Source organism: Heloderma suspectum, chromosome 1, assembly GCF_057233095.1.
Source record: "Heloderma suspectum isolate Gila_16-S chromosome 1, 16-S_ref, whole genome shotgun sequence".
Classification (NCBI taxonomy): domain Eukaryota; kingdom Metazoa; phylum Chordata; class Lepidosauria; order Squamata; family Helodermatidae; genus Heloderma; species Heloderma suspectum.
Window position 1 is genome coordinate 372,255,133 of NC_139458.1, and position 24,727 is coordinate 372,279,859.

Below are 24,727 nucleotides of genomic sequence, written 5' to 3' on the forward strand. Positions count from 1 at the left end.
GCTGGGGTTTTTTCCCTGTATGGCCAAGCTTCTGCTTAGCAAAACTTCCTAGGCAAAAAATTGAGATTTTTGAAGTCAAGGTATTAGGAGAATATTTCAAGATGGCAACAAGGCTTGTATCAGTGATAGATGATCCAGACTTTATTATCAATCAATATGAATTTAGACTTCAGAGAATATAAGAGATATATGTAAATAAAGATTTAATGGTGGATAACAATATCCTACTCTATAGTATACCAAATATCTGCACCCCACTTTCACTGGATCATTCATCCCCATGGCAGTGGGAATATTTGGGAATTTGGGGGAGGGGACAGGCAAAATGCTAAGAATTACTCAAGGAGGTAAGATGGTCTTAACCTTAAAAAAGAAAGAAAAGGTAGCTGAGATTGGGTTTCTTTCCCCCCTCTTTCTGAACAGGTCTGTGACTGGTTAATAAATTTTAATTGAATTTCCTCCTTTATTTTACTTAAAGTGGTGGCAAGTCTTTTAAAGAAGTAAAATAAATGTGGTGGAGGAAGAATACTACCATCAGCTACTTTGTATTTTTAAAAAGGTAATACAACCACCCCACTGTGAAGTGTCTTAAAGTTTTGCCTGCCCCCCCAAAGATAGGGCAGTATCTTGGGCACTGATGTAGTACTAACATAAGCAACTTCTAGCACAATGCCAATAGTGTATGCTGGTGTGATCGGTTTCCCCAGAAAATCTGTCATGCATGCCGTCATATCCTGTTGGCATTGTGCTAGAGGTTACATATGCTAGTGCTACGGCAATTGCATAAGCAGAGTGGCAGCATTGGATATTGCCCATAGAATCAATCTTCAAGGGCTGTTTTCACTTCACCCCCCCAAAATGTAAAAAAAAAAAAGTTGGGCCAAGTACTTTAGCCAGGATTTAGTCTATGATGATATCAAGAACAAAAAACCTCTTTGGTTTGAATACTTTGGAATCTGACCATATCTACAACCTTTTTGAGAGATTAGCCCTATTGAGGCATTCACTTGAATGCATGAGGGCCTTTAAAGTATGTACTGAGATCCATGACAGACCAAATCTCTGAAATCTTAGGTACCACCAGTTAATGTCATCTTTATTTAACATAATATCTTGTTTTTATCACTTCTAACAGTGAAGTCAGCTGGTGAGTTCTGGCAGGATTGTAGCCAAAATGGTACCACTGAGAAACAGATATATTAGCTTAATCAGGGAAACCCCAAGGTTTGCGTATGTACAAAAAATATTGAGGGAAAAAACCTAAGGGATACTCACACACACACACACACACACTGCCCAATGAGGACTGCTCAGTGGCCACAGAAGGGAGGAAATACAGATAACCAGGTGGGATTGGAATTGACTACCCTAGAAGAGGGCATAGTTGGCTGGCTGGAATCCTGAACAGGAGTATTCCAAACCGCAACTTTTTATTTCAGATCCACTTGTTAAACTCTGTTGTTGTGCCTCTACTTTTTGTTGCAGGTGAGAAGATTTACAGCATTTATTTAAATCAGGAAGTTTTAAAAAGTGTTTTATCCAGCTTTTAATATGTGTTTGTTGAAGGAGTATTATGACACTAGCTTCAAAACCTGTGCTATTCGCTTTCATTTTAGACAACGATTAAGATGTTCAAGGCACAATCTTATGAATGTTTAGGCATTAAAAAAGTCCTACAACTCCCAGTACTCTGGGAATTCTGAGACTTTTGTGACTTTTTTCTGTCTAAACATGCCTAGGATTGCGCCCTTAATTTCATATGAAATTCATTTAAGGCTGGCCATAATAGTTTACAAACTGAAAATAGCCTTCTTTGAGAACCTGTTTATTAAGTGAAGAATGAGCAAGCTTATTTTAATTGTCCCCATCCCTATCCCATATAACATTAATTAAATACCCTTGGCATCCCTTAAGCCATTGGTGGGGAATGTGTGGCCCTGCAGAAGCTGGACTGCAGCTTCCATCAGCCCTAGTCAGCAAATTCTACTGGGGAGTATGAAACTATTGTAGTACTTTAGGAGTAGGGACATCCTGGAGAGATATGGCACCTCACATTTACCCAGCACATAAAGTTATGCATAATGTATTTTTAATATGCTCCTCTATAAGGTCACCGATCCTGCTATAAGATACAGCAGTTACATCACTACAAAGCACAATAGTTTTAGTCAATAGTAGTTTGTTCCTTCTGAATCTGTATCCAACAGGGGCTGTTGATATTTCTTATTCTGACATTGATCCTGTTTGCGCCATCATGGTGGGGGAAGTAAGCCACGGTGGCTTGCTTCTTCTACTATGCGGGCTTGCATAATTACATTTGCTGGCGTGGCTGGTTTGTTGCCATGGTTAACAAGCCACCCAGAACCCATGGGCTTTTTTAAGGTTCTGGGGTGGCTTGTTAACCATGGCAAAAAGCCACCATTACTGAGTTCACACTACATGGCAAGCTGCATTGACGAAGGTAAAATTGGCATGCAAGGTGGGGGAAATAAGGTGTCATGCTAACCAGGCCTCTGACACACATCCCTCCCCAGTCCTCCCCCAAACATTCGCTTCCATCTAGTGTTTTTCTCTCCATCTATATCACTTCCATCTGGTAGATTTGATGTCTCCTGAATATTGATCCATTTTTGAAGCTCAGTCCCTAGCTTTCTTCCTTCTTAGTTTGGCAAAGAGCAATTGGTCTTTCTTACTAGGAACTTTTAATGTATTCCTGCTTCCTGCAGGGCTGCTGTAATATGTTTCAAATCCCTTTGAGTATCTCTAAAAGTAGATCTTGATAAATTGTGATACGTTGATAATCAAAGGTGATTGTAGATATAGTTCTGCTCTGTTTCAGTATTAGCTCCTTATCTTTATAGTTTATACATTTTAGTATAATGTCCTGAGTTAGTCTCTCTATACTATAAAATCCTTAGTCATATTTTGTTTTGAGCCTTCCCTAATGTTGCAACATCTAGAATGGTTTCCAAAACCCTCAGGCTTATATTTCATATATTGTTGATGTGCTATTTCAAGGCTTTTAATTCATTTATTGCTTCTTTCATTTAAATAATCTTTCTGTGGCTATTTAAAATTTTGGATTATGCTCTGTTAAGCAAATTCAATAAAATTGTAATTATTGTCTGAATAAACTGTACTTCAGATTGAATATATCATGATAATTTCATGAGCAAAGAAAGTTATATGCAATACATGTTAGATTCCTGTTTATGTCTGACTGGAGTCCTACAGAACAATGCCTCAAAGTTAATTTAAAAAAGAAAAGAAACATAGGTGGGATAACCCACAAGCTGTTCAATCGCATCTGGTGGTAGTGGTGAGATAACCTACAGTGTTTCTTTCACACGTGGGTTTTAGATTAGAACTACATTCATTACAGTATCTAATCAGAACAAACCCAGGAACACAGGTCACCCTAGAACAAAATCCAAACTCAAGAATGCATATATACAGTGTATAAATACAGTGACTCTACAGAATACAGTGACTCTACTGACATGTTGGGGGGCCGCGGTGGCTTAGTGGTTAAGACGCTGAACTGCAGACTGGAAGGTCGGCAGGACAGCAGTTCAAGACCCGAGTGCTGCGTGATGGAGTGAACTCCCGTTTTCAGTCCCAGCTTCTCCCAACCTAGCAGTTCGAAAGCAAGAAATTGCAAGTAGATAAATAGGTACCGCCTCAGCGGGAAAGGTAACAGCGTTCCGTGCATCTCGGTGTTCAGTCATGCCGGCCACATGACCACAGAAGCATCTTCGGACAGCGCTGGCTCTTCGGCTTAGAAACAGGGATGAGCACTGCACCCTAGAGTCGGACACGACTGGTTGGGGACACCTTTACCTTTACTTTTTTACTGACATGTTGGGAAACTGAACATGACTTGGAGCATCACTAAATGTCTATCAGTAAAAGATACATTAGATGAATAATTTTAATAAGGCATTAAAAACATAGCTATGCTGAGAATCTTGTTGTTGTTCAGTCGTTAAGTCGTGTCCGACTGTTCGTGACCCCATAGCACGCCAGGCCTTCCTGTCCTGCGCTCTCTCCCGGAGCGTGCTCAAGTTCATATTCATTGCATCGGTGATGCTATCTAGCCATCTCATCCTCTGCCGTCCCCTTCTCCCTTTGCCTTCAATCTTTCCCAGCATCAGGGTCTTTTCCAGGGAGTTCTCTCTTCTCATTAGGTAGCCAAAATAGTTGAGCTTCAGCTTCAGTATCTGTCCTTCCAATGAGCACTCAGGGTTGATTTCCTTTAGGATGGACTGATTTGACCTCCTTGCAGTCCAGGGGACTCGTAAGAGTCTTCTCCAGCACCACAGTTCGAAAGCATCAATTCTTCGGCACTCAGCCTTCCTTATAGTCCAGCTCTCACAGCCATACGTTGCTACTGGGAAAACCATAGCTTTCATTAGACGGACCTTTGTCAGCAAGGTGATGTCTCTGCTTCTTACTGTGCTGTCTAGGTTTGCCATAGCTTTCCTCCCAAGGAGCAAGCGTCTTTTAATTTCATGGCTCCAGTCACCGTCTGCAGTGATCTTGGAGCCCAAGAAAATAAAATCTGTCACTGCTTGAGAATCTTACAGAGAGGATTTAAAAAGCATTCCCCCTATGACTTCAATACTTCCAGAAAAATACATCTCTACTCTTTCTACAAAAGTCTTCTTATTAGATAGTTTTTAGAAATCATTAGAGGGGAGTAAAGGTTGGGTAGCAATATATAAACACTGTGTCTTAAATATTTTATTCATTCTAAAATAAAATATTTCATAATCCAAAGCTGTTCAATTTTTTCAGAAAAAAATTAAAACATATCTTAGGAAAGAACAGTTTTTCCTGGATTTTTCAGTTTGTTTCTTGGCCTTGATATCTCTGTTCGGGACCGATAAAAGGAGATATGTCTTCACACAGTGCATAGTTAAATAGTTCTTTAAATTTTCCTCAAGTGATTGACATAATAGTGAAGCTTACCACTTTGTTGTAAGGATTTCTAAAGGACTCAGTTGCTGTCTGTTATTTATTTTAATATTTACTACGTTTATATAAAGCTGCTGAATACCATTGTTCTCTTGGGTGGCTCACAGCATAAAATGATAGAACAATTGAAAGTGTAATATCTTATGCCTTGGACATAAAGGTTTCCAATAAAAAATTTTTTCCAGAAAGAATAAAAAGCAGTTAACAAACAGATATACAGCACACATAGTGGTTCGAAACACTAAAAACACAGGTTTTTTTAAAGTCCTGGGAGAATTTTTTAAAAAATCTTCACTTTGCACTGAAATGACCATAAATAAGGTGCCAGGCAAACCTTTCTGGACCTACAGGGAAATTTCCTTTGTGCTGGAATACAGCTGCCAACTCAGCCTGCCATCCACAATGGTGATGTATCTTCCGCCCTGATATACACCTTTCTGAGCAGATAAGGTAGCTGAAGAAATTAAGACTCTTTCCAAGCTCTAGTATACTATCTAGCCATCAGTACTAGTCTATCTCAATGCATATGAATGGAATTGATTCATAATAGCTATGCTCTGCAAAAACTGATAATATAGAACAAGATTGAAAATGATCCTGTGATATGTAAAGAATCTGCTTTTTTGTCATGACGTGTACTGTGTTTCTATACAAATTATGTGGAATTAACTCCCGTAGGTTCCAATAGAAGCTACTTCCATGTAATATACTTTGACTTGGGATGTTAAAGTGTATTTATTGAAGTCTCTCCCCCCTCCCCATTTTCAGATTCTGGAGAATGGACGTACCTACCGGATCAGATGACTTTGTCGGACACATCCATGGGAAAGCAGTTACTTTTCAGGGTTGTTTTGTTGCCAGTAGTCCTTTTGTCATTACCCTTTCAGAACCTCCTCTTGTCAATATACATGATGTCAGCGTCTCATCTCCAGTTGGTAGTGATATCATGTTGATATGGTCTGCATGTTTTCCAACTACAGCAGTTTTGGTGACAGATTATGGAACTTTCCTGACTGTTGATGGATTCAAAACTTCAAAGGAAATCAAGTTTCCATCCAGTATTATAGACAGGGCCCTAGCTCACAGTGTAAATGATGTAGCCATAGCATATAATAGCATTTACTTTTTAATTGGCAGTAGTGTTTATTTGGTAAAAAATGCTGTTTTTTACAACGCCGGAAAGAGCAATAAATTGCCAGAAACTGGAATTACTGGAATGCACTCAAGAATGTGGTGTGAATCTGAATATCCAGATGAAGTAAGTTATTCAAAATATTTATTGTACATTTTTAAGTGTTCATAAAGACCTAATTTTCATTTAAACCACCACTAGTTAAAAGGCCTTGGATTCTATAGCTCCCAGTGGATCCTGCATGGGGCAGCCTTTATTTCGGGGATGTACCTCTTCTTGGTTGACTGGTAACATCATCAAGCAGGAAAGATTGCAAGGGGAAGGGCTTCCTCGGAGTTCCCAGATGGCTCTGCCTGGTTAAGGCTTCTGGCATTGCTCATATCTGGTACAACATCTATTGGATTTTCTTACAACAGTTTGTTTCTTTTGCAAGAGGAAAAACAGCTGTTTAGGCAGGGAATTGTGCCACAGTTTTGTTGTGCTCCAGTTCCCAAGCGTAATGTGTAAAAGTTTCTGAGCAGACAGCTTTCCACCCCTAGCCCACTTCCTGGGCTTGTTTTTCTCTTCCCTCACTCAGAGCAAGAAAGCAGTTGGCATTAAAGTGAAGAAGACTGGTGAGTTGAGCTATTCTGCTCCACATCTTCCCTCACCTCTCTGCCTTTGGGCCAGGAGAAAGGCAAAGTGGCTGCTCTGCCACACCAACTCAGCTTTCACGTCTCGTAGCCGCAGACGCAACAGTGTTCTGCAACTCTTCAAACAGACAAACATAATTTTGGATGTCATGGAAGAGGCAAACAACAGTAATTGCTCTTTTCGGTCACATTTTGGGGACCAGGATCCCATTCCTTGTTCATTTGCTGCATGTTTCTTCAGCAGCCACAAAATGACATGCAGCAGCAATTAGAGTCCATGGATGTCAAGAGAACTGTGAAATTGTTGTAAGTAATGACCCAAAAGGATTCCATGAGGCCACTTCTGTTTTCTCACATTTTTAAAAAAATCTCAGCACTATTACTAGCAGTGTGATTGTTCCTATCTATTTTTTCTGCTCAGTGCCTCACAGTAAGAGTGCAAGCACAGTGGAGATCAATGGCAGTTCCAAGGACAGTATCCATTGGGGCCTCTCTGCACGTACTGGTTCCACTGTGCTTTCAGGACCCACCACTTGTGCAAAGGAGCTTTTGTATTTCTAAAAATAACCCTGGAATTGAGCGGAAACCCTCATTTCTGGATAGGAGCAGGTCAGCAGAGCTCCCTTCTGTGAGCTCCACTGACCTGTCCCATTCCAGAAATAAGTGCTTCCACTCATTTCAGGTTATTTTTAGAACTGCAAATCACCCTCGTCTCCTGAGCAAACAGCTCTTCCTTCCTTTTTTGAGGCACACAAACCGTCACAAAATCAAATGACAGCACTGAGAACTAGGGTCCTTCTAGATGAGGCTTTTATTGCACTATTACCCTACCCTTTCACAGAATGTTATTGGGGGGGGGGGTTCCAGACATTGTTTTCCACTCCTAACCCTGCTGTGTTTTCCCACCACTTCTTCTGTATCTTTTCTTACTGAAGAAAATCCATTAAGGAGAAAAAGATAAGAGTATTTATTATTTGATTTGATTGTACTCAGTGTTTCTGCCAAGAAAAATGGCACTCAGGGTGGCTTATAATCACAAAATGTGATTAAAACAATAATAAAACAAATGCATTAAAACACAATTAAAAACACAACAATAACAGAATAAAAACTGCACAGTGCCTCCTAACTGGTAGTGCAAGGAGCCCTTGGTTTGGAAGCACCCCAGCTGGTTCTAGGGCAACTTTCTGAAGTGGGGGAACTGCACTGCAGTGGTTTGCTGCTGTTTGGATGGCCAGCTCAAGAAGGTGGTGCTTGGGAGATGTTTCTTGGCCCCATCCATTCTCCAATATGGGCTTCTGCAGGGATCCATTTTGTCCCATATGCTATTTAACATCTATATTACAGGTGGGCTTCTTGCAAGCCCCAATACAGTCCCTTCCACCCCTGAAATTTAGGTGGAGACCCCCCCCCCCAATTTCAACTTTTTTTTTTTGCAAATAAAATGGCATGTGGAGCTGCTACAGAACACCAAAAGGGTAAGAAATAGCTTGCCAATTCTGACCCTTTTGCTGCTCTGTAGCAGCTCAGCATACTAGTTTGTTTGTTTTGGTGGGATCTACTGGAACCATCACTGTCAATTGAGGCTCAGGTGGCCTCAATGGCATGGAGTGCTTTACAGCAGCTTCAGCTGGTGGAATAACTATGCCTCTATCTGGAAAGAGATAGCCTGGTTTCAGAAGTCTATGCTCCGGTAACCTCCAGGCTAGATTACTGCAATGTGCTGTATGTGTAGCTGCCTTTGGAGACAGTTTGGAAACTACAGCTTGTGGAATATGCAGTGGCCAGATTGATAACAGAGACCCGAAGGTCTGAGCATGTAACACTGATTCTGGCCTGCTTGCACTGGCTTTCTATATGTTCCTGATCCTAATTCAAGTTGCTAGTTTTAATCTATAAAGCTTTATATGGCTCAGGACAGTGATATTAATCTATCCATAAAACCCAGACAAGCTTGTATTGGAGAAGGCAATCCAGGTAGCCAAAACTGAGGTCCACCAGGAGGAATTAAATTTAAATATCTCAGGCAGGAGCATGTCTTCACCAGGAGTTTTACCTATTGTCATTTTTAAGTAGTCAGCAAATCTTCTGAGGCATCCACTCAGGAAAGTCCTCAGCAAATGAATCCTCCCCAGCAGGTGCAAGGCCTTGGAAGATACCCTCAAAATGCTGCTGCCATTTAAAGACAGGGATTTGAGCTTCTGGTAAACAAGAATGGACCATCTTCCAAAATTTAATATCCTTTTGCCTCACGGCCAAACCCAAATCCATCCATCTTTCCCTAATAAATGCTTCTTTCTTCCTTTTCAGCAAGGCCTTATATAATAATTGTTTCTTGATCAGGACTTTAATTAGATCCTCTGATCTAGTCCTTCTAGCACTGCGAATGAGGCTACATAATTCTTTTTTCATAGTCATACATTCCCTAACGTACCAGCTTGCATTATGCATCCTGGGGGGCTGTGAATAACCTCAGTGCACTAAATGGGTTTTCAGTTGGTCTACGGTTTTTAAGTACCCCTCCATGATCTCCAGATTACCAGCCAAGATTCTTTTTCTTATGTCTTGCAAGACAGGGCTATGTAGCAAATCTGTGATCTCTGTGCTCAGGGTCGGACCATTTAAGCCATCTATTACCAGAAATGACCATCTCAATGGAATATATATGCTTTTATTCTGATTTGAGTTAGTTGCCAGCTGGATAACTAGTTTAATAAGATAATGATTGCTCTCTGGTTGATCTGCTACTGAAAAATGTTGTATGCCCAAGAATAAGATCAGGGAAATCAGAAAATAATAAACTATGCCCCCCCCCCCGATGAAAGAAATGTAGTGACCTGTAGATACGTCCACACAACTGCCATTCAGAATTAACAAAAATACTTGTAAACCAACATAATAAGATTCCAACCATTCTTATTACATTTCTTGTCCTGAGAGTACCTATCCTACAAGTGGAAATCCTCCATTCAGATGTCCAAGTGTTTAAACACCTCCAAATTTGATTGTCCCAACTGAGCATTTAAATCTCTCCCCTTAGTAATGTCCAGGTTTTCTGACTGAGTAACAATGTCCCCCAAAATAGTCTCTAGGTGCATCTGTGTATCATGAGGAGGCTGTAGAGAGTTCCCTTGGGGAACATAAAGATTAATACAAAATAAAGAGATGTAGTTTTAGGCTTTACCTGGAGTGTTAGAATGTCATCATGGGGCTGAAACCCATAACTCAGCAGTCACCCTCCACTTCCACAAAAACAAAAACCTGCTAGGCCACCACTGCAGTGACCTATCTGATGACATCCTACTGCTGCAGCAGCATAAACCCTAGAAACCTGAAGATGCATACTAGAAAATCCTCCAACCAAGTTTCTTGAAGGAAAATTATATGAAACTATTGTAAATAAATAGCAAATTCCTTTACTTATTTACCATGCAATCCAGAGATATTCCACGATGATACATTAAGATGTAAAAAAGTTTTTTCCTCACTATTGCTTCTTAGCCAGTTTGAAAATCAGGAAGGGGTTGAAGATTGCCTCTTATATATCAAGATGTAAAGGGGTTAGCCTCCTTCATGGATCACTGCCTTGTTGTGGTGAAGGGGCTTGCGTAATTCAGTGAAGCCATAAGCTATGCCGTGCAGGGCCACCCAAGACGGACAGGTCATGACGGAGAGTTACTGTAATGTGTGTTATGTGGGGCTAGCCTTGGGCTTGGTCAAAAAGTTGCAGTTGGTGTAGAATGTGGCAGCCAGGGTGCTGAGTGGGGCACTTGGCTGCGCACGTACTACACCAGTGTTGAAGCAACTGCAGTGGCTACCTATTAGCTACTGAGCCAAGTACAAGGCCTTGCTGTTGGCATATCAAGCCTTGAACAGCTTGGGACCAGGTTCCCTGACTGATCACCTTCCCCAGTACAGACCTGTGCATTCATTAAGATCAACAGAGGAGATCTTGCTGGTTGCATCATGATCTGCATATTGTCATTTTGCAGCAACACGGAAACAGGCCTTCTCCATGGTGGCACCCACCTTATAGAATTACTGCCCCCTGGTATTTGGGAAGCACCAAGCATGCTTTCCTTTCATTTCCTTTGCCCCTTCATGGATCACTGCCATGTTGTGGCGAAGGGGCTTGCGTAACTCAGTGAAGCCATAAGCTATGCCGTGCAGGGCCACCCAAGACGGACAGGTCATGGCGGAGAGTTAACCTGGAGAAAAAAATGGCAACCCACTCCAGTATTCTTGCCAAGAAAACCCCATGGAACGTATCACAAGGCTAAAAGAGATGACGCCGGAAGATGAGCCCCTCAGGGCGGAAGGTGTCCAAGATACTACTGGGGAAGAGCAGAGGGAATTTCCAAGTAGCACCAGAAAGAGTGAAGCAGCTGGGCCAAAGCCGAAAGGACCCTCAGCTGTGGATGTGTCTGGTGGTGAAAAGAAAGTCTGATGCTGTAAAGAACAATATTGTTTAGGAACCTGGAATGTCAGATCAATGAATCGAGGTAAGCTGGAGGTGGTCAAACGTGAGATGGCAAGATTGAACATCGACATCTTGGGAATCAGTGAACTAAAATGGAGAAGCATGGGCAAATTTAATTCAGGTGACCATCATATCTACTACTGTGGGCAAGAATCCCTTAGAAGAAATGGAGTAGCACTCATAGTCAACAAAGGGTGAGAAAAGCAGTACTGGGGTACAATCTCAAAAACAATAGAATGAACTCAGTACAAATCCGAGGCAAACCATTCAACATCACAGTAATTCAAGTCTATGCCCCAACCACTGCGGACGAAGAAGCTGAGGTTGATCAGTTCTATGAAGACCTACAACACCTTCTAGAACTAACAGAAAAAAGATGTCCTCTTCATCATAGGGGATTGGAATGCTAAAGTAGGAAGTCAAGAAATCACCAGGATAACAGGCAAGCATGGCCTTGGTGTACAAAATGAAGCAGGACAAAGGCTAATAGAGTTTTGCCAAGAGAACACGCTGATCATAGCAAACACTCTTTTCCAACAGCACAAGAGGCGACTCTACACATGGATGTCACCAGATGTCAATATTGAAATCAGATTGATTATGTCCTTTGCAGCCAAAGATGGAAAAGCTCTATACAGTCAGTAAAAACAAGACCTGGAGCTGACTGTGGCTCAGATCATGAGCTTCTTACTGCAAAATTTCGGCTTAAATTGAAGAACATAGGAAAAACCACTAAACCATTCAGGTATGACCTAAATCATATCCCTGATGAATATACAGTGGAGGTGAGGAATAGATTTCAGGGATTAGACCTAATAGACAGAGTGCCTGAGGAACTATGGACGGAGGTCCGTAACACTGTTCAGGAGGCAGCAACTCAATCCATCCCCCAAAAAAAGAAATGCAAGAAGGCAACGTGGCTGTCTGATGAGGCTTTACAAGTAGCTGAGGAAAGAAGGGAAGCGAAACGCAAGGGAGAAAGGGGAAGATATATCCAACTGAATGCAGAGTACCAGAGAATAGCAAGGAGAGACAAGAAGGCCTTCTTAAATGAACAATGCAAAGAAATCGAGGAAAACAACAGAATGGGAAAGACTAGAGATCTCTTCAAGAAAGTCGGAGATATCAAGGGAATGTTTTGTGCAAAGACGGGCGTGATAAAGGACAAAGAAGGCAGGGACCTAACAGAGGCAGCTGAGATTAAGAAGAGCTGGGAAGAATACAGAGAAGAACTATACAGGAAAGATCGTAATGTCCCTTATAGCCATGATAGTGCGGTCACGGAACTTGAGCTGGACATCGTAGAGAACGAAGTCAAGTGGGCCTTAGGAAGCATTAGTAACAACAAAGCTAGCGGAGATGACAGTGTTCCAGCTGAGCTATTTAATATCCTAAAAGATGATGCTGTTAAAGTGCTGCACTCAATATGCCAACAAATTTGGAACACTCCACAGTGGCCACAAGACTGGAAAAGGTCAGTTTACATTCCAATTCCAAAGAAGGGCAATGCCAAAGAGTGTTCAAACTACCATACAATTGCGCTAATTTCACATGCCAGCAAGGTTATGATCAAAATCCTACGAGCTAGGCTTCAGCAGTGTGTGAACCGAGAACTACTGGAAGTACAAGCTGGGTTTCAAAGAGGCAGAGGAACTAGAGATCAAATCTCCAACATTCGCTGCATCATGGAGAAAGCAAGAGAATTCCAGAAAAACGTCTATTTCTGCTTCATTGACTACGCTAAAGCCTTTGATTGTGTGGATCACAACAAACTGTGGCAAATTCTTAAAGAGATGGGAGTACCAGACCACCTTACCTGTCTCCTGAGAAACTTATATGAGGGTCAAGAAGCAACAGTAAGAACCAGATATGGAACAACCGATTGGCTCAAAATTGGGAAAGGAGTACGACAAGGCTGTATATTGTCACCCTGCTTATTTAACTTATATGCAGAGTACATGATGAGAAATGCCGGGTTGGATGAATCACAGGTCGGAATTAAGATTGCCGGGAGAATTATCAACAACCTCAGATACGCAGACGATACCACCCTCATGGCAGAAAGTGAAGAGGATCTAAAGAGCCTCTTGTTGAGGGTGAAAGAGGAGAGTGCAAAAGCTGGTTTGAAACTCAACATTAAAAAAAACGAAGATCATGGCATCTGGCCCCATCACTTCCTGGCATGTAGAAGGGGAAGAAATGGAAGCAGTGACAGATTTTATTTTCTTGGGCTCCAAGACCACCGCAGACGGTGACTGTAGCCATGAAATTAAAAGATGCTTGCTCCTTGGGAGGAAAGCTATGGCAAACCTAGACAGCATAGTAAGAAGCAGAGACATCACCTTGCCGACAAAGGTCCGTCTAATCAAAGCTATGGTTTTCTCAGTAGTAACATATGGCTGTGAGAGCTGGACTATAAGGAAGGTTGAGTGCTGAAGAATTGATGTGTTCCAACTGTAGTGCTGGAGAAGACTCTTAGGCATCCCCTGCACTGCAAGGAGGTCAAATCAGTCCATCCTAAAGTGCTCAAATCCTGAGTGCTCATTGGAAGCAATGTGTCTGGACTGTTAAACATGATAGGATACGTAAATATTTACGTAGCCTATCACGACAAAGAGCAGGGACGCAAATGGTCTCCGCTACGCCGTTTGCGTCCCTGCTTTAGCCATGATAGGTTACGTAATGTAGCCTATCACGGCTGAAGCAGGGACGCAAATGGCGTAGCAGACACCATTTGCGTCCCTGCTCTTCGCTGTGATAGGCTACGTAAATATATACATAGCCTATCACATTTAACAGCCCGGACGCAAATGGCGTTGGCCACGCCGGACACCAATTGCGTCTGCAGAGCGGCGGCGGCCAGACGTCCACCAGCGGATGGGCCCGGCCGGCAGCTCCACGGACTTGCCACGGAGCGGAGCTGGCCGGGGAGGATTCTGGGGAGGACCAAATCACCTCCACCCCACTGCGGACCCCAGTGAACGGAGGTAAGTGGGTTTCGCACACCTCTACAAATGATACCGCCAAGCGGAGCTACAAAGAAATCACATCAGACTTTGAAGCTTTTGGAAGGAAACTCAAGAACTTTGGGGCCCAGATAGTTTTCTCATCCATCCTTCCAGTAGTCAGAAGAGGGATAGAAAGGGAAAGAAAAATACCCTGAGTGAATGACTGGCTATGAAGGTGGTACCAGCGCGAGAGATTTGGATTCTGGGACTACAGGCTATACTTCCTGGAAGATGGACTGTTGGCAAGGGATGAGTTGCACCTCACAAAGGCTGGGAAGAATGTGTTTGGCCACAGCATGAAGAACTTCATCGGGAGGGCTTTAAACTGAATGCTATGGGGAAGGGAGACTTAAAGTTGGGGGTAATGATGAACGAAGGCTCATGCACTGCAATGGAGAGAACAGCTCTAATAGCGCCCAATAATGGTCTTCACAAAGACGTAGGAAGAAAGCCAGACCATGAAACACATGGTCTTCGAGGTCTATATACTAATGCCCCAAGTATGGGAAACAAACAGAACGAACTTGAACTCTTAATACAGGAGGGAAATTATGACTTGATAGGTGTAACTGAGACTTGCTGGGATGTCTCCCATGACTAGAATACAGCAATTGAAGGATATAACTTCTTCAAAAAGAACAGAAGGAACAGAAAGGGAGGTGGGGTTGCACTATATGTTAAAAATACATATCTCTGCACAGTAATACAGAAAGATGAGCTTGGTAGCCCCATCGAGAGCATCTGGGTTAAAATAAATGGAGCAAAGAATAAAAGGAACCTGGTGGTTGGAGTCTACTACCAGCCACCCAATCAAAGAGAAGACGAGGATGAAACTTTTGAAAAGCAAATTGCCAATGTTTCAAGGGAGCATGATGTAGTAGTCATGGGGGACTTCAATTTCCCTGATATTTGTTGGGAGAACATGGCAATGCAAAACATGGCCCCTCCAGGAAATTCCTGACTTGTGTGGCGGATAACTTCCTCCTACAGAAAGCAGAGGAAGGAACTAGAGGATTGGTTATCCTTGACTTGATCCTAACCAAAAGAGATGATTTAGAGGGTAAAGTAGCAGTTACAGGAACTCTGGGGGAAAGCAACCATGTTGTACTTGAGTTCTTGGTTCTAAGGGAAGCAAAAGCCAAGTGTAGCCAAATGCATACCCTGGATTTTAGGAAAACTGATTTTAATAAACTCAGAACAATGTTCAGTAAGGTCCCATGGCAAGCAACTTTAACGAGAAAAGGAGTCCAAGATGGGTGGGAGCTTTTAAAAAAGGAAATTCTCAAGGCACAATTGCAAACAATTCCAACAAGAAAAAAAGGTGGAAGACAACAGAAGAAGCCAATGTGGCTTCACAAAAAGCTTAGAGACGACCTGAAAACAAAAAAGGACACATATAGGAAGAAGAAAGAAGGCCAGGCGACAAAGGAAGAGTACAGGCAGGTAGCACAGAATTGCAGGGATGGCGTCAGGAAGGCTAAAGCTGAGAATGAGCTGAGGTTAGGGAGGGATGCTAAAAGCAAAAAAAAGGCTTTCAGAAATGTGCACAGTAAAAGACAGAGGAAAGAAATGGTGGTTCAGCTATTAAATAAGGATGGCAAAATGATAACAGATGACAAGGAAAAGGCAGAAGGGCTCAGTTCCTACTTTGGCTCAGTCTTCTCCCGAAAGAGGGTCTATGAGCCCCCTGGCAAAGGCAAAGTACAGGCTGAAAGGGCAGGATTGCAGCTTGAGATCAATAGGCATATGGTCAAGGAACACCTAATTACTTTGAGTTCAAATCTCCAGGTCCAGATGAACTGCATCCTAGAGTAATAAAGAAACTGGCAGAAGAACTCTCGGAACCACTGTCTATTATCTTTGAGGACGGGTGAAGTGCCATATTTTTGGAGGAGGGCTAATGTTGTCCCTATCTTCAAAAAAGGGTAAAAAGGAGGAACCTGGGAACTACAGACCAGTCAGTCTGACATCAATCCCTGGCAAAATTCTGGAGCAGTTTATAAAGCAATTGATTTGTAAGCACCTTGAAAATAATACTGTGATTACTTGAAGCCAACATGGATTTGTCAAGAACAAATCCTGCCAGATGAATCTGATCTCATTTTTTGATCAGGTAACCTCCCTTGTGGACTGTGGGAATGCTGTGGACATAATATACTTCGATTTCAGCAAAGCTTTTGACAAAGTGCCCCATGATATCCTGATGAGCAAAGTAGCTCAAAGTGGGCTAGATGAAACAACGATCCAGTGGATCCACAGTTGGCTACAGAATCAGACTCAAAGAGTGCTTATCAATGGGATCTTCTCAAACTGGGGAGAGGTAACAATTGAGGTACTGCAGGGCTCAGTCCTGGGCCCAGTGCTCGTCAACATTTTTATGAATGACTTGGAGGAGGAGGTGCAGGGAATGCTGATAAAATTTGCAGATGACACAAAATTGGGTGGGATAGATAATACTTTGGAAGACAGAAACAAAATTCAAAGTGATTTGGATAGACTGGAGCGCTGGGCAGAAAACAACAGAATGACATTTAATGGGGATAAATCCCAGGTCTTACACCTAGGAAAAAGAAACCAAATGCACAGTTACAAATGGGGGATACGTGGCTCAACAACACCACAAGCGAGAAGGATCTTGGAATTTTTGCAGATCACAAGCTGAATATGAGCCAACAATGTGGTGTGGCTGCAAAAAAGGCAAATGCTATTTTGAGCTGCATTAATAGAGGATTGGGTTCAGAGGAAGGCAACAAAGATGATCAGTGTCAGGGTGGACACTGAGCCCATAGAATCCCAGAGTAGTTCTGATTCTGAGGAAGAGCAGTCGCTCCTGGGAGAGGAGCGCGCTCATCTTTCCCAGGGCCAACAGCTGACAGAGATTCCTCCCGCCAGCATTCCTAGCTTAGATAGCAGTCCTGGGAGTGACAGACTTGCTGGACACGCGATGCCGACGCAGAGAGCGTCACCAAATGGAGGGCGCGGAAAGGAGGCGGAGTGCCCGGTTGGCATGCAAACAACGGTTGTGCCGGGAGGATCCAAGGGAAAAGGGGAGGGACTCTCCCTAGCCCTTAAGTTCAGGGTCTGCCAGTGATTCCCTTTCAAACGGGGACCAACTGTTCCAACTTAGGGCATAGGTACTCTGCTGCTCATATCTAGTTGCTAACAGTAGAGTTGTTAAGGTGTAAAAGAGGAATAAAGCTTTGAAAAGAATCCCTTTGTCTGTGTCTGGACTTGGCTACTGGATTAGACTGAGAGAGGCCTCCAAGGAGCCCTTGACAATCAGGGGACTGGAAACAAAGAAGCCCTATGAAGAGAGACTGAAAGAACTGAGCATGTTTAGCCTTGAGAAGAGAAGACTGAGGGGAGATATGATAGCGTTCTTCAAGTACTTGAAAGGTGGTCACAGAGAGGAAGGCCAGGATCTCTTCTCCATCATCCCAGAATGCAGGACACAGAATAATGGGCTCAAGTTACAGGAAGCCAGATTGTGGCTGAACATCAGGAAAAACTTCCTGACTGTTAGAGCAATAGGACAATGGAAGCTATTACCTAGGGAGGCAGTTGGCTCTCCCACACTGGAGGTATTCAAGATGAGGCTGGACAGCCATCTGTCAGGGATGCTCTGACTTAGATTCCTGCGTTGAGCAGGGGGTTGGACCTGATAGTCTTGTAGCCCCTTCCAACCCTACTATTCTATGATTATGTGTTGTCTCATTTGTAATTCTTATTCTCAGTAATCTTACACCCCCCTTAAGAAGGCCTCAAAGCAAGAGACGGGTCGAAATGCATCAGGCTCCTTGTTAATAAATTATTTTTGCATCCTGAGAACCTATTTCTCTTCTTTGTGACCTATATTTTGTGTTTTTTTTAATAATAATTTTATTAAAAAACAACAACAACAACAACATAAACACACAATACACATACACTAAGATATCTCATAAGATTGTAAGATATCTACCTTTGGCTCCCCTTACACAACAAATGCTTATTATTATTCTCTACTTCTTAACTTAGTTGTATATCATACTTTGAGTTCACAGACACTCATTTATCTAATTTTAACAACAACAAAAGAGAATTAACTATCTCAAAGTTCAAAATCCACATACATAGATAACATTTTTCTCTATTTCTTGTACAAATTCTATAAAAGGTTTCCAATCTAACATAAATTTAGTTGTTGATCCTTCTTTAATTATAATAGTAAGTTTTGCCATCTCTGCCAGCTCCATCATTTTCATGATCCACTCGCTCACAGTTGGTATTGTTTCATTCTTCCACTTTTGTGCATACAATAACCTTGCAGCCATTGTCATGTAGAGAAAGAGGGTTCCCCCCTTCTCTTTTACATGTTTATCTGTTAGCCCCAATAAAAAAGTTTCTGGCTTTAAAATTCTGTAGTAGTCTTTAAATTCTTTGAGCTAAAGGCTGTATTAGTTTCCAAAATATTTTAGCTTTTTTACAAGTCCACCATAAATTATAAAACGTTCTCTCATGATCTTCACATTTCCAACATTTTCCAGAAACACCCTTATACATTTTAGACAATTTAAGCGGTTACATATACCATCTATACATCATCTTATAAAAATTCTCTTTAAGACTTGTACATCAAGTAAATTTTAAATCCTTTCCCCACATACTTTCCCACTCTTCCATTGATATATTATGACCAACATTTTGTGCCCATTTTATCATACAGTCTTTTACTTGTTCATCCTCTGTCTCATACCGTAACAGTAATTTATACAGTTTAGCAATAACATGTTCATCATTTGTACACAGTGCTGTTTCAAAACTCAGATACTGTTTGTTCAAATCCACCATTTTTTCTCATCTCTTTTAAACCTTTCTTTAATTTGCAAATATGAAAACTACTGACATAACATGACCAATAAGCTTTCTCTTGATTTTAACTTATATTCCCCTTGTGACAGTTCCATTAAATCATTATAGCTTATCCATTTATGTGTGCTATCAAATTCACTTCTATGCATTGCTTCTTATGAAGATATCCGTGGTGTTTTTTGATAGAACCTTAATTTATATTTATTCCAAGCTCTTAATACAGCCCTTCTTATATAATGATTATTAAAATCTACATTCACTTTTGTTTTATCGTGCCACAAGTAACCATGCCACCCATATCTCAATTCATGTCATTCTAGTTCTAAAAGTCCTCTATTTTTCAACATCACCCATTCCTTCATCCACATCAAGCAGCAGGCAGAAAAATAGGTTTTAAAATCTGGTAATCCCAAGCCACCTCTTTGCATCTTGTAAAATTTTTATTTTAACTCTTGGGGGTTTTGTTTGCCATATAAACTTCTTTATATCCCTCTGCCAGTGCTTAAAAGGTAAATCCGATGTAATAATGGGTATCATTTGAAACAAAAATAACATTCTAGGTAATACATTCATTTTGATCATTGCAGTTCTTCCCAAAAGTGATAGTTGTCATTTTTCCCATTTTAATATGTCTTGGTTAATTTCATTCCACAGTTTAACATAGTTATTTTGAAAAAGCATACAATTCATATTTGTCAAAAAGACTCCCAAATGTTTTACTTTCTTTTCAATTTGGAAGCCAGTCTTATCCATCAACATTTTTTCTTGAACATATTCTTTGTTAAAAATTTTGTTTTCTGTTTATTAACTTTGAACCCTGCCACTGCTCCAAATTCTTTTAATTTTTTCATTAAAATTTCAATTCCCTTTAAAGGTTCTTCCAACATAAACACCAAGTCATCTGCAAAATCCCTCATCTTATATTTCTCCTTTTTAATCTTTATTCCTGTAATTCGGTCATCTTGTTTTATATCTCTGTTCAATAATTCTAAAACCAATATAAACAGTAGCGGTGACAATGGGCAACCTTGTCTTGTTCCTCTTTGTATCTCACAAGGTTTAGTCAAATCCCCATTTATAATTATTTAAGCCTTTTGACTGGTATATACCAATTTCATAAAGTTTTCTCCAAAGTCCAGTTCTTCTAAAGTCTTAATTAAAAATTTCCAGTTGAGATTATCAAATGCTTTCTTTGTATCTAAAAAGATCAGAGCTGCTTGTTTTTCTGGGTGTTTTTCCAAATATTCCACCACATTCAAGACCGTTCTTACATTATCTCTCATCTGTCTCCTTGGTAAGAAACCACTTTGGTCCTCATATACAAACTCCTGCAATATTTTCTAGAGCCTTTCTGCCAAAATTGTTGCAAATATCTTATAGTCATTATTTAATAATGAGATTGGTCTGTAGTTTTTTTGTCGAGGTTGAATCCTGTCCTTCTTTAGGTATTAATGTTATATATGCTGTTTTCCATGTTTCTGATATCTCCCCCTTTTCTAAAATACTGTTCATCATATTTTTCAGCAGTTGTAAAATTTCTTCACACTTCTTATAATATAATCTTGATATTACATCTGGTCACGGATTTTTTCCCAATCTAATTTTTTTATTGCTTCTACCATTTTATTTACTGTTATTGGGCCATTCATCATTTGTTTTTGTTCCTTAGTAATTTTTGGTAAATTTTGTTTATGAATATATTTATCCATTAATTCTGGGGAGATATCCCGTCCTTTATACAAATTTAAAAAATATTGATAAAACGCTTTCTGAATTGCCACATTATCGGTTAATTCTAATCCACTTTCACTTATTTTCACAGTTTTCTTTTTCCTTTCTAAGTTTATAGGCCAACCATCTTCCTGGTTTATTAGGAAATTCAAAATTTCTTTGTTTTACGAAGTTTAATTTTTTTTTTTTGCATATCCTGAACTGTTAACATTGACAATTGTTGTTGGAGTAATTTAATCTGTTGGAGGACACTTACCTTTCCCAGTTTTTTCTTTAGGAATTCTTCTTTCTCCTTTATCTGTTTTATAATATTTTGTACCTTCTCTTTTCTTTTTCAGTTGCATGTTTTGTTGTATAAAATAACCTCTCTTATAGGCTTCACTTGTATCCCATACTGTTTGGATATTTGTTCCCTTGTCCAGATTCAATTCAAAAACTTCTCTCAATTTCTTTTTAGTGTCATCCACAATACTTTTATTTTGAAATATTTCATTCAATATCCATGTAAAAGTAGTGCTTCTTTTCACATATGACATAGATATAGGTTTATGGTCTGAAAATGATCTTGGTAGAACTTGTATTTTGCCAATGTTTGTAGCAAGCTCTTTAGTTGTCAAAATCATATCAATCCTTGAAAAATATTTGTGTCTTTCTGAAAATTATGTATATTCTTTTGAGTTTCCATTTTTATCTCTCCATACATCTACTAAAGCCAAATTGTCCATCAATTAAAAAAAAGCTTTAGGTAATTTCCCTTAATTACGCTTTATTTTTTTCTCCGTTATTCTATCAATTTGAGGTGCAATCACCCCATTCCAATCTCCCATTAAACACCAACTGTCAAAAGTTAGATCCACGAGTTTGGATAAGAGATCCTCATAAAATTCTGCTTTGTGGTCATTAGGTGCATAAAATCAACATTGATACACCTTTCAGTGTAATTTTAACTCCCACAAAACAACCTTGTTCATCTGACAATACCAATTCCAGTCCCAAATGTGGCTTAATATATAAAACTACTCAATTTTTCTTTTTTCAGCTAACAGTTATAAACTCTTCACCTAATTTTTTTATTAATTAAATATTTGGCATCTTCTTAATATGAGTTTCTTGTAAGCATATTATATCTTGTTTCAGTTTTTGTAAATAGTAAAATATTTTCTTTCTCTTTTGAGGAGCATTCGCCCTGTTAATGTTCCAAGTTAAATTTATAATCCATTTTTTTAAAAATATAAGATTAAGGTACATTCTTAATTTCCACCTGTTGCACCCTGAGTGCTGTCCTCTTCTTGTACATCAGGTTGTAGGTCTGTCCAATCTTTTCCATAAGTTCGAAGGAACTCTTTCTTTTTGAACTGAGTTTAACTTAAATCTCTGTTCTTTGTAAGAGAAGACCACATCTTCTGGGAATTCCCATCTAAACGTGATCTTTTTCTGTTTCAGGATTGTTGTTAAAAATGCATAATCTCCCCTTTTCCTCAAAAATCTTCCAGGAATTTCTTTCATGATGATAATCTCTTTGCCCACCATCTTCAATTTAGTTTTATAGTGTTTCTGGAGAATTGAATCCCTTGTAGTTTTCTTTACAAAATGGACAATAATATCTCTGGGTAGATCTTTTGTTTTTGCATATGTTGAATTCAGTCTATAAGCTCGATCTATTTCCATTTCCATGATTTTCTCTTCTTTACTCAAAAAGGCTGCTATTGTCTTTACCAATTCCATTCTGAGGTCAGGTTCTGCGCTGCCATAACTTTCCGCGACCCCTCTAAAACATAACGAGCATTCCTTTTCTTTAAGCTCAAACCAAACTAAGGCATCTTGCTCACATTCTAACTCCGTAGTTACAATTCCTGGATTATTTTCCAGTACTTCCACTCTGTCTGTATTTTAAATTCTTCTGTTCTTTGATTTAATGCATCATCTAATTTCTTAAATTTTTGTCTCAATTCTTCTTTTCTGTCTTTAATCTCCTCCTTTACTTCCAATACTTGCTGTCAGGGTTGGCTCGGAGCCCAGAGAGCCCCAAAGCAGTTCTGATTCTGAGGAAGAGATGGAAACCATGGGAGAGGAACTCACACGCTGTTCAGAGGAGCAGCCGGGGGGAGAGCCCCTCCCGGTACGCATTCCTGAGAGTGATAGTGACCCTGGCAGGGAGAGGGAGGCGCAACAGCAGTTTCTGGATGCTAGGCACCGGCGCAGCATCAAGCAGGAGATGGCGGGCGCTGAGAGGAGGCACTCAGGCCGCTTGGCGGGATGGCAACAGCGGTGCCCCAGTGCCCCATGGGAAAGGGGTGGACTCTCTCCTCCTAGCCCATAAGTTCAGAGTTTCCCGCCTTACCCTCCAAACGGAGATCAACTGATTCCTAAGGCTAGAACCCCAGAGTAGGCAGCTGTCTTAAGTCTCACTCGTAGGAGCAAGCAATTAGCATCTGTAAGCGTCATTAGGTTGAATGAAAGCCTTGGAAAAGAGCCCTATTGTCTGCTTTTGATTCTGGCTACCTGAAGATTTCAGAAGGCAGCAGGGGCGACCTCCTGACACTTGCCTTTCCATCCTTTGTTCTATATGTTGTTCAAGAGTGCCCATCCTTTGTTTTATGCGTAGTTCAAAAGCCTCCATCTTTTTGCTTATAGCATTTATAATCTGTGTTTGTTCATCCAAGGCCATCTTTTGTATATCTTGCTTCTGCTCAGGTACCTCTTCCTTGCTTATAGATGTTGCTTTCACCAATAATTTCGTAGCTCCCGTCGGAGTCTCTTTTAGAGAGCCTTTCCTGGATTTTGTATTTCTACTTAATTGTTCTGTAGGTATCTTCCAGGTATTTGCTGTACTATGAGTTGTTCTGATATCCTTTGCTGGTTTATCCAAATTCATAGCACTCGTTCAATTATCTTCTTCATTACTTCCTTTATAAATTAATCTATCTGGATATCCAGTAAGTTATTGATCCTCCAGTGCCAAAAGAGATTTCTCTCAGTATCAAAAGGAGAAAAAGAGATGAAAAAAAAGAACATGAAAAGAAGAAAGTTTTTTCATAAGCTGCTGATTTTTTAACATCCAACAGGTGTCAGCAATACTCCTTCTTTAGTCAGCCCACAAGCTGATATTATTCCAGCCTATTCCAGGCTTTCTGCCAAAGATTTATTTATTTTGACTTCGTTGCTTTCTCAAGGTCATGCAGAAGAAAAAAGCAACTGGACAAAAACATAGCTTTCAGCCATATAAATTCATTAAAACCTTCAAACACTTATTTAAAGAAATAGAAAGTTAATTAGACTGTAATCCTTATTAAAAAATGCAAACAGTCTTAGTACTCTTTCTTTTTTCTTCTTTTGAAAAGACCTCTTGAGCTAAATTCACTTTGTAAAAGTCTGCAACTCCTTGATTTTAATTCAGGTTGGTTTATACAACTGCCATACTTTCGCTTTTTGCTGTGCAAGTGGTACTGCTGGTAGCTTAAGTTTCCAAATACTATCTAAGATTGGAGCACACCCTCCTTATATTCTCTTAATTAATTAAGAGTTTCACAACAGCGTTTCAGTAGGTGTTTATCTCTGGTGACTGACCTTAGTTTTGAGCCTCTTTGTATCCTCCGCAAAAGTAGCTGTTCTTCTAAGATTTCATCCGGATGGTACTGCAGGCTTCCCCTTTATTTTCCAGGGGGGGGGGGAGGGCTTCTCAACCTTTTCACAGCTGTTTGAAAGAAGCGACCTGCAGAGCCCCGCAAGTCACTGCCAGGACGACATGGCTCCTTACTATAAGTCCTTTGTGACCTATTTTGGATGCTCACCTCCCTCTGCTTTTTCACAAATATAATGGAGACAGATGGCAGCGGTCCATCTCCACCCTCTCATGGATAAACAGCTCCTCTTCCTCTTAAGTGGCACCAGGTTAGAGTGTGGCAAGTATCCAATG

The 24,727-nt window shown here is 40.5% G+C and overlaps 1 protein-coding gene across 1 annotated transcript in view; it reads left to right on the forward strand.

The window, feature by feature from the left end:
* The window catches only part of LOC146359856 (cation channel sperm-associated auxiliary subunit epsilon-like), a 201,478-nt gene that overhangs the window by 104,527 nt on the left and 72,224 nt on the right, over positions 1-24,727 (forward strand). Inside the window, exon 9 of the mRNA XM_084828250.1 lies at positions 5,746-6,235. Within this exon, the coding sequence (XP_084684376.1) occupies positions 5,746-6,235 (490 nt within the window). The remainder of the gene's footprint in view (positions 1-5,745; positions 6,236-24,727) is intronic.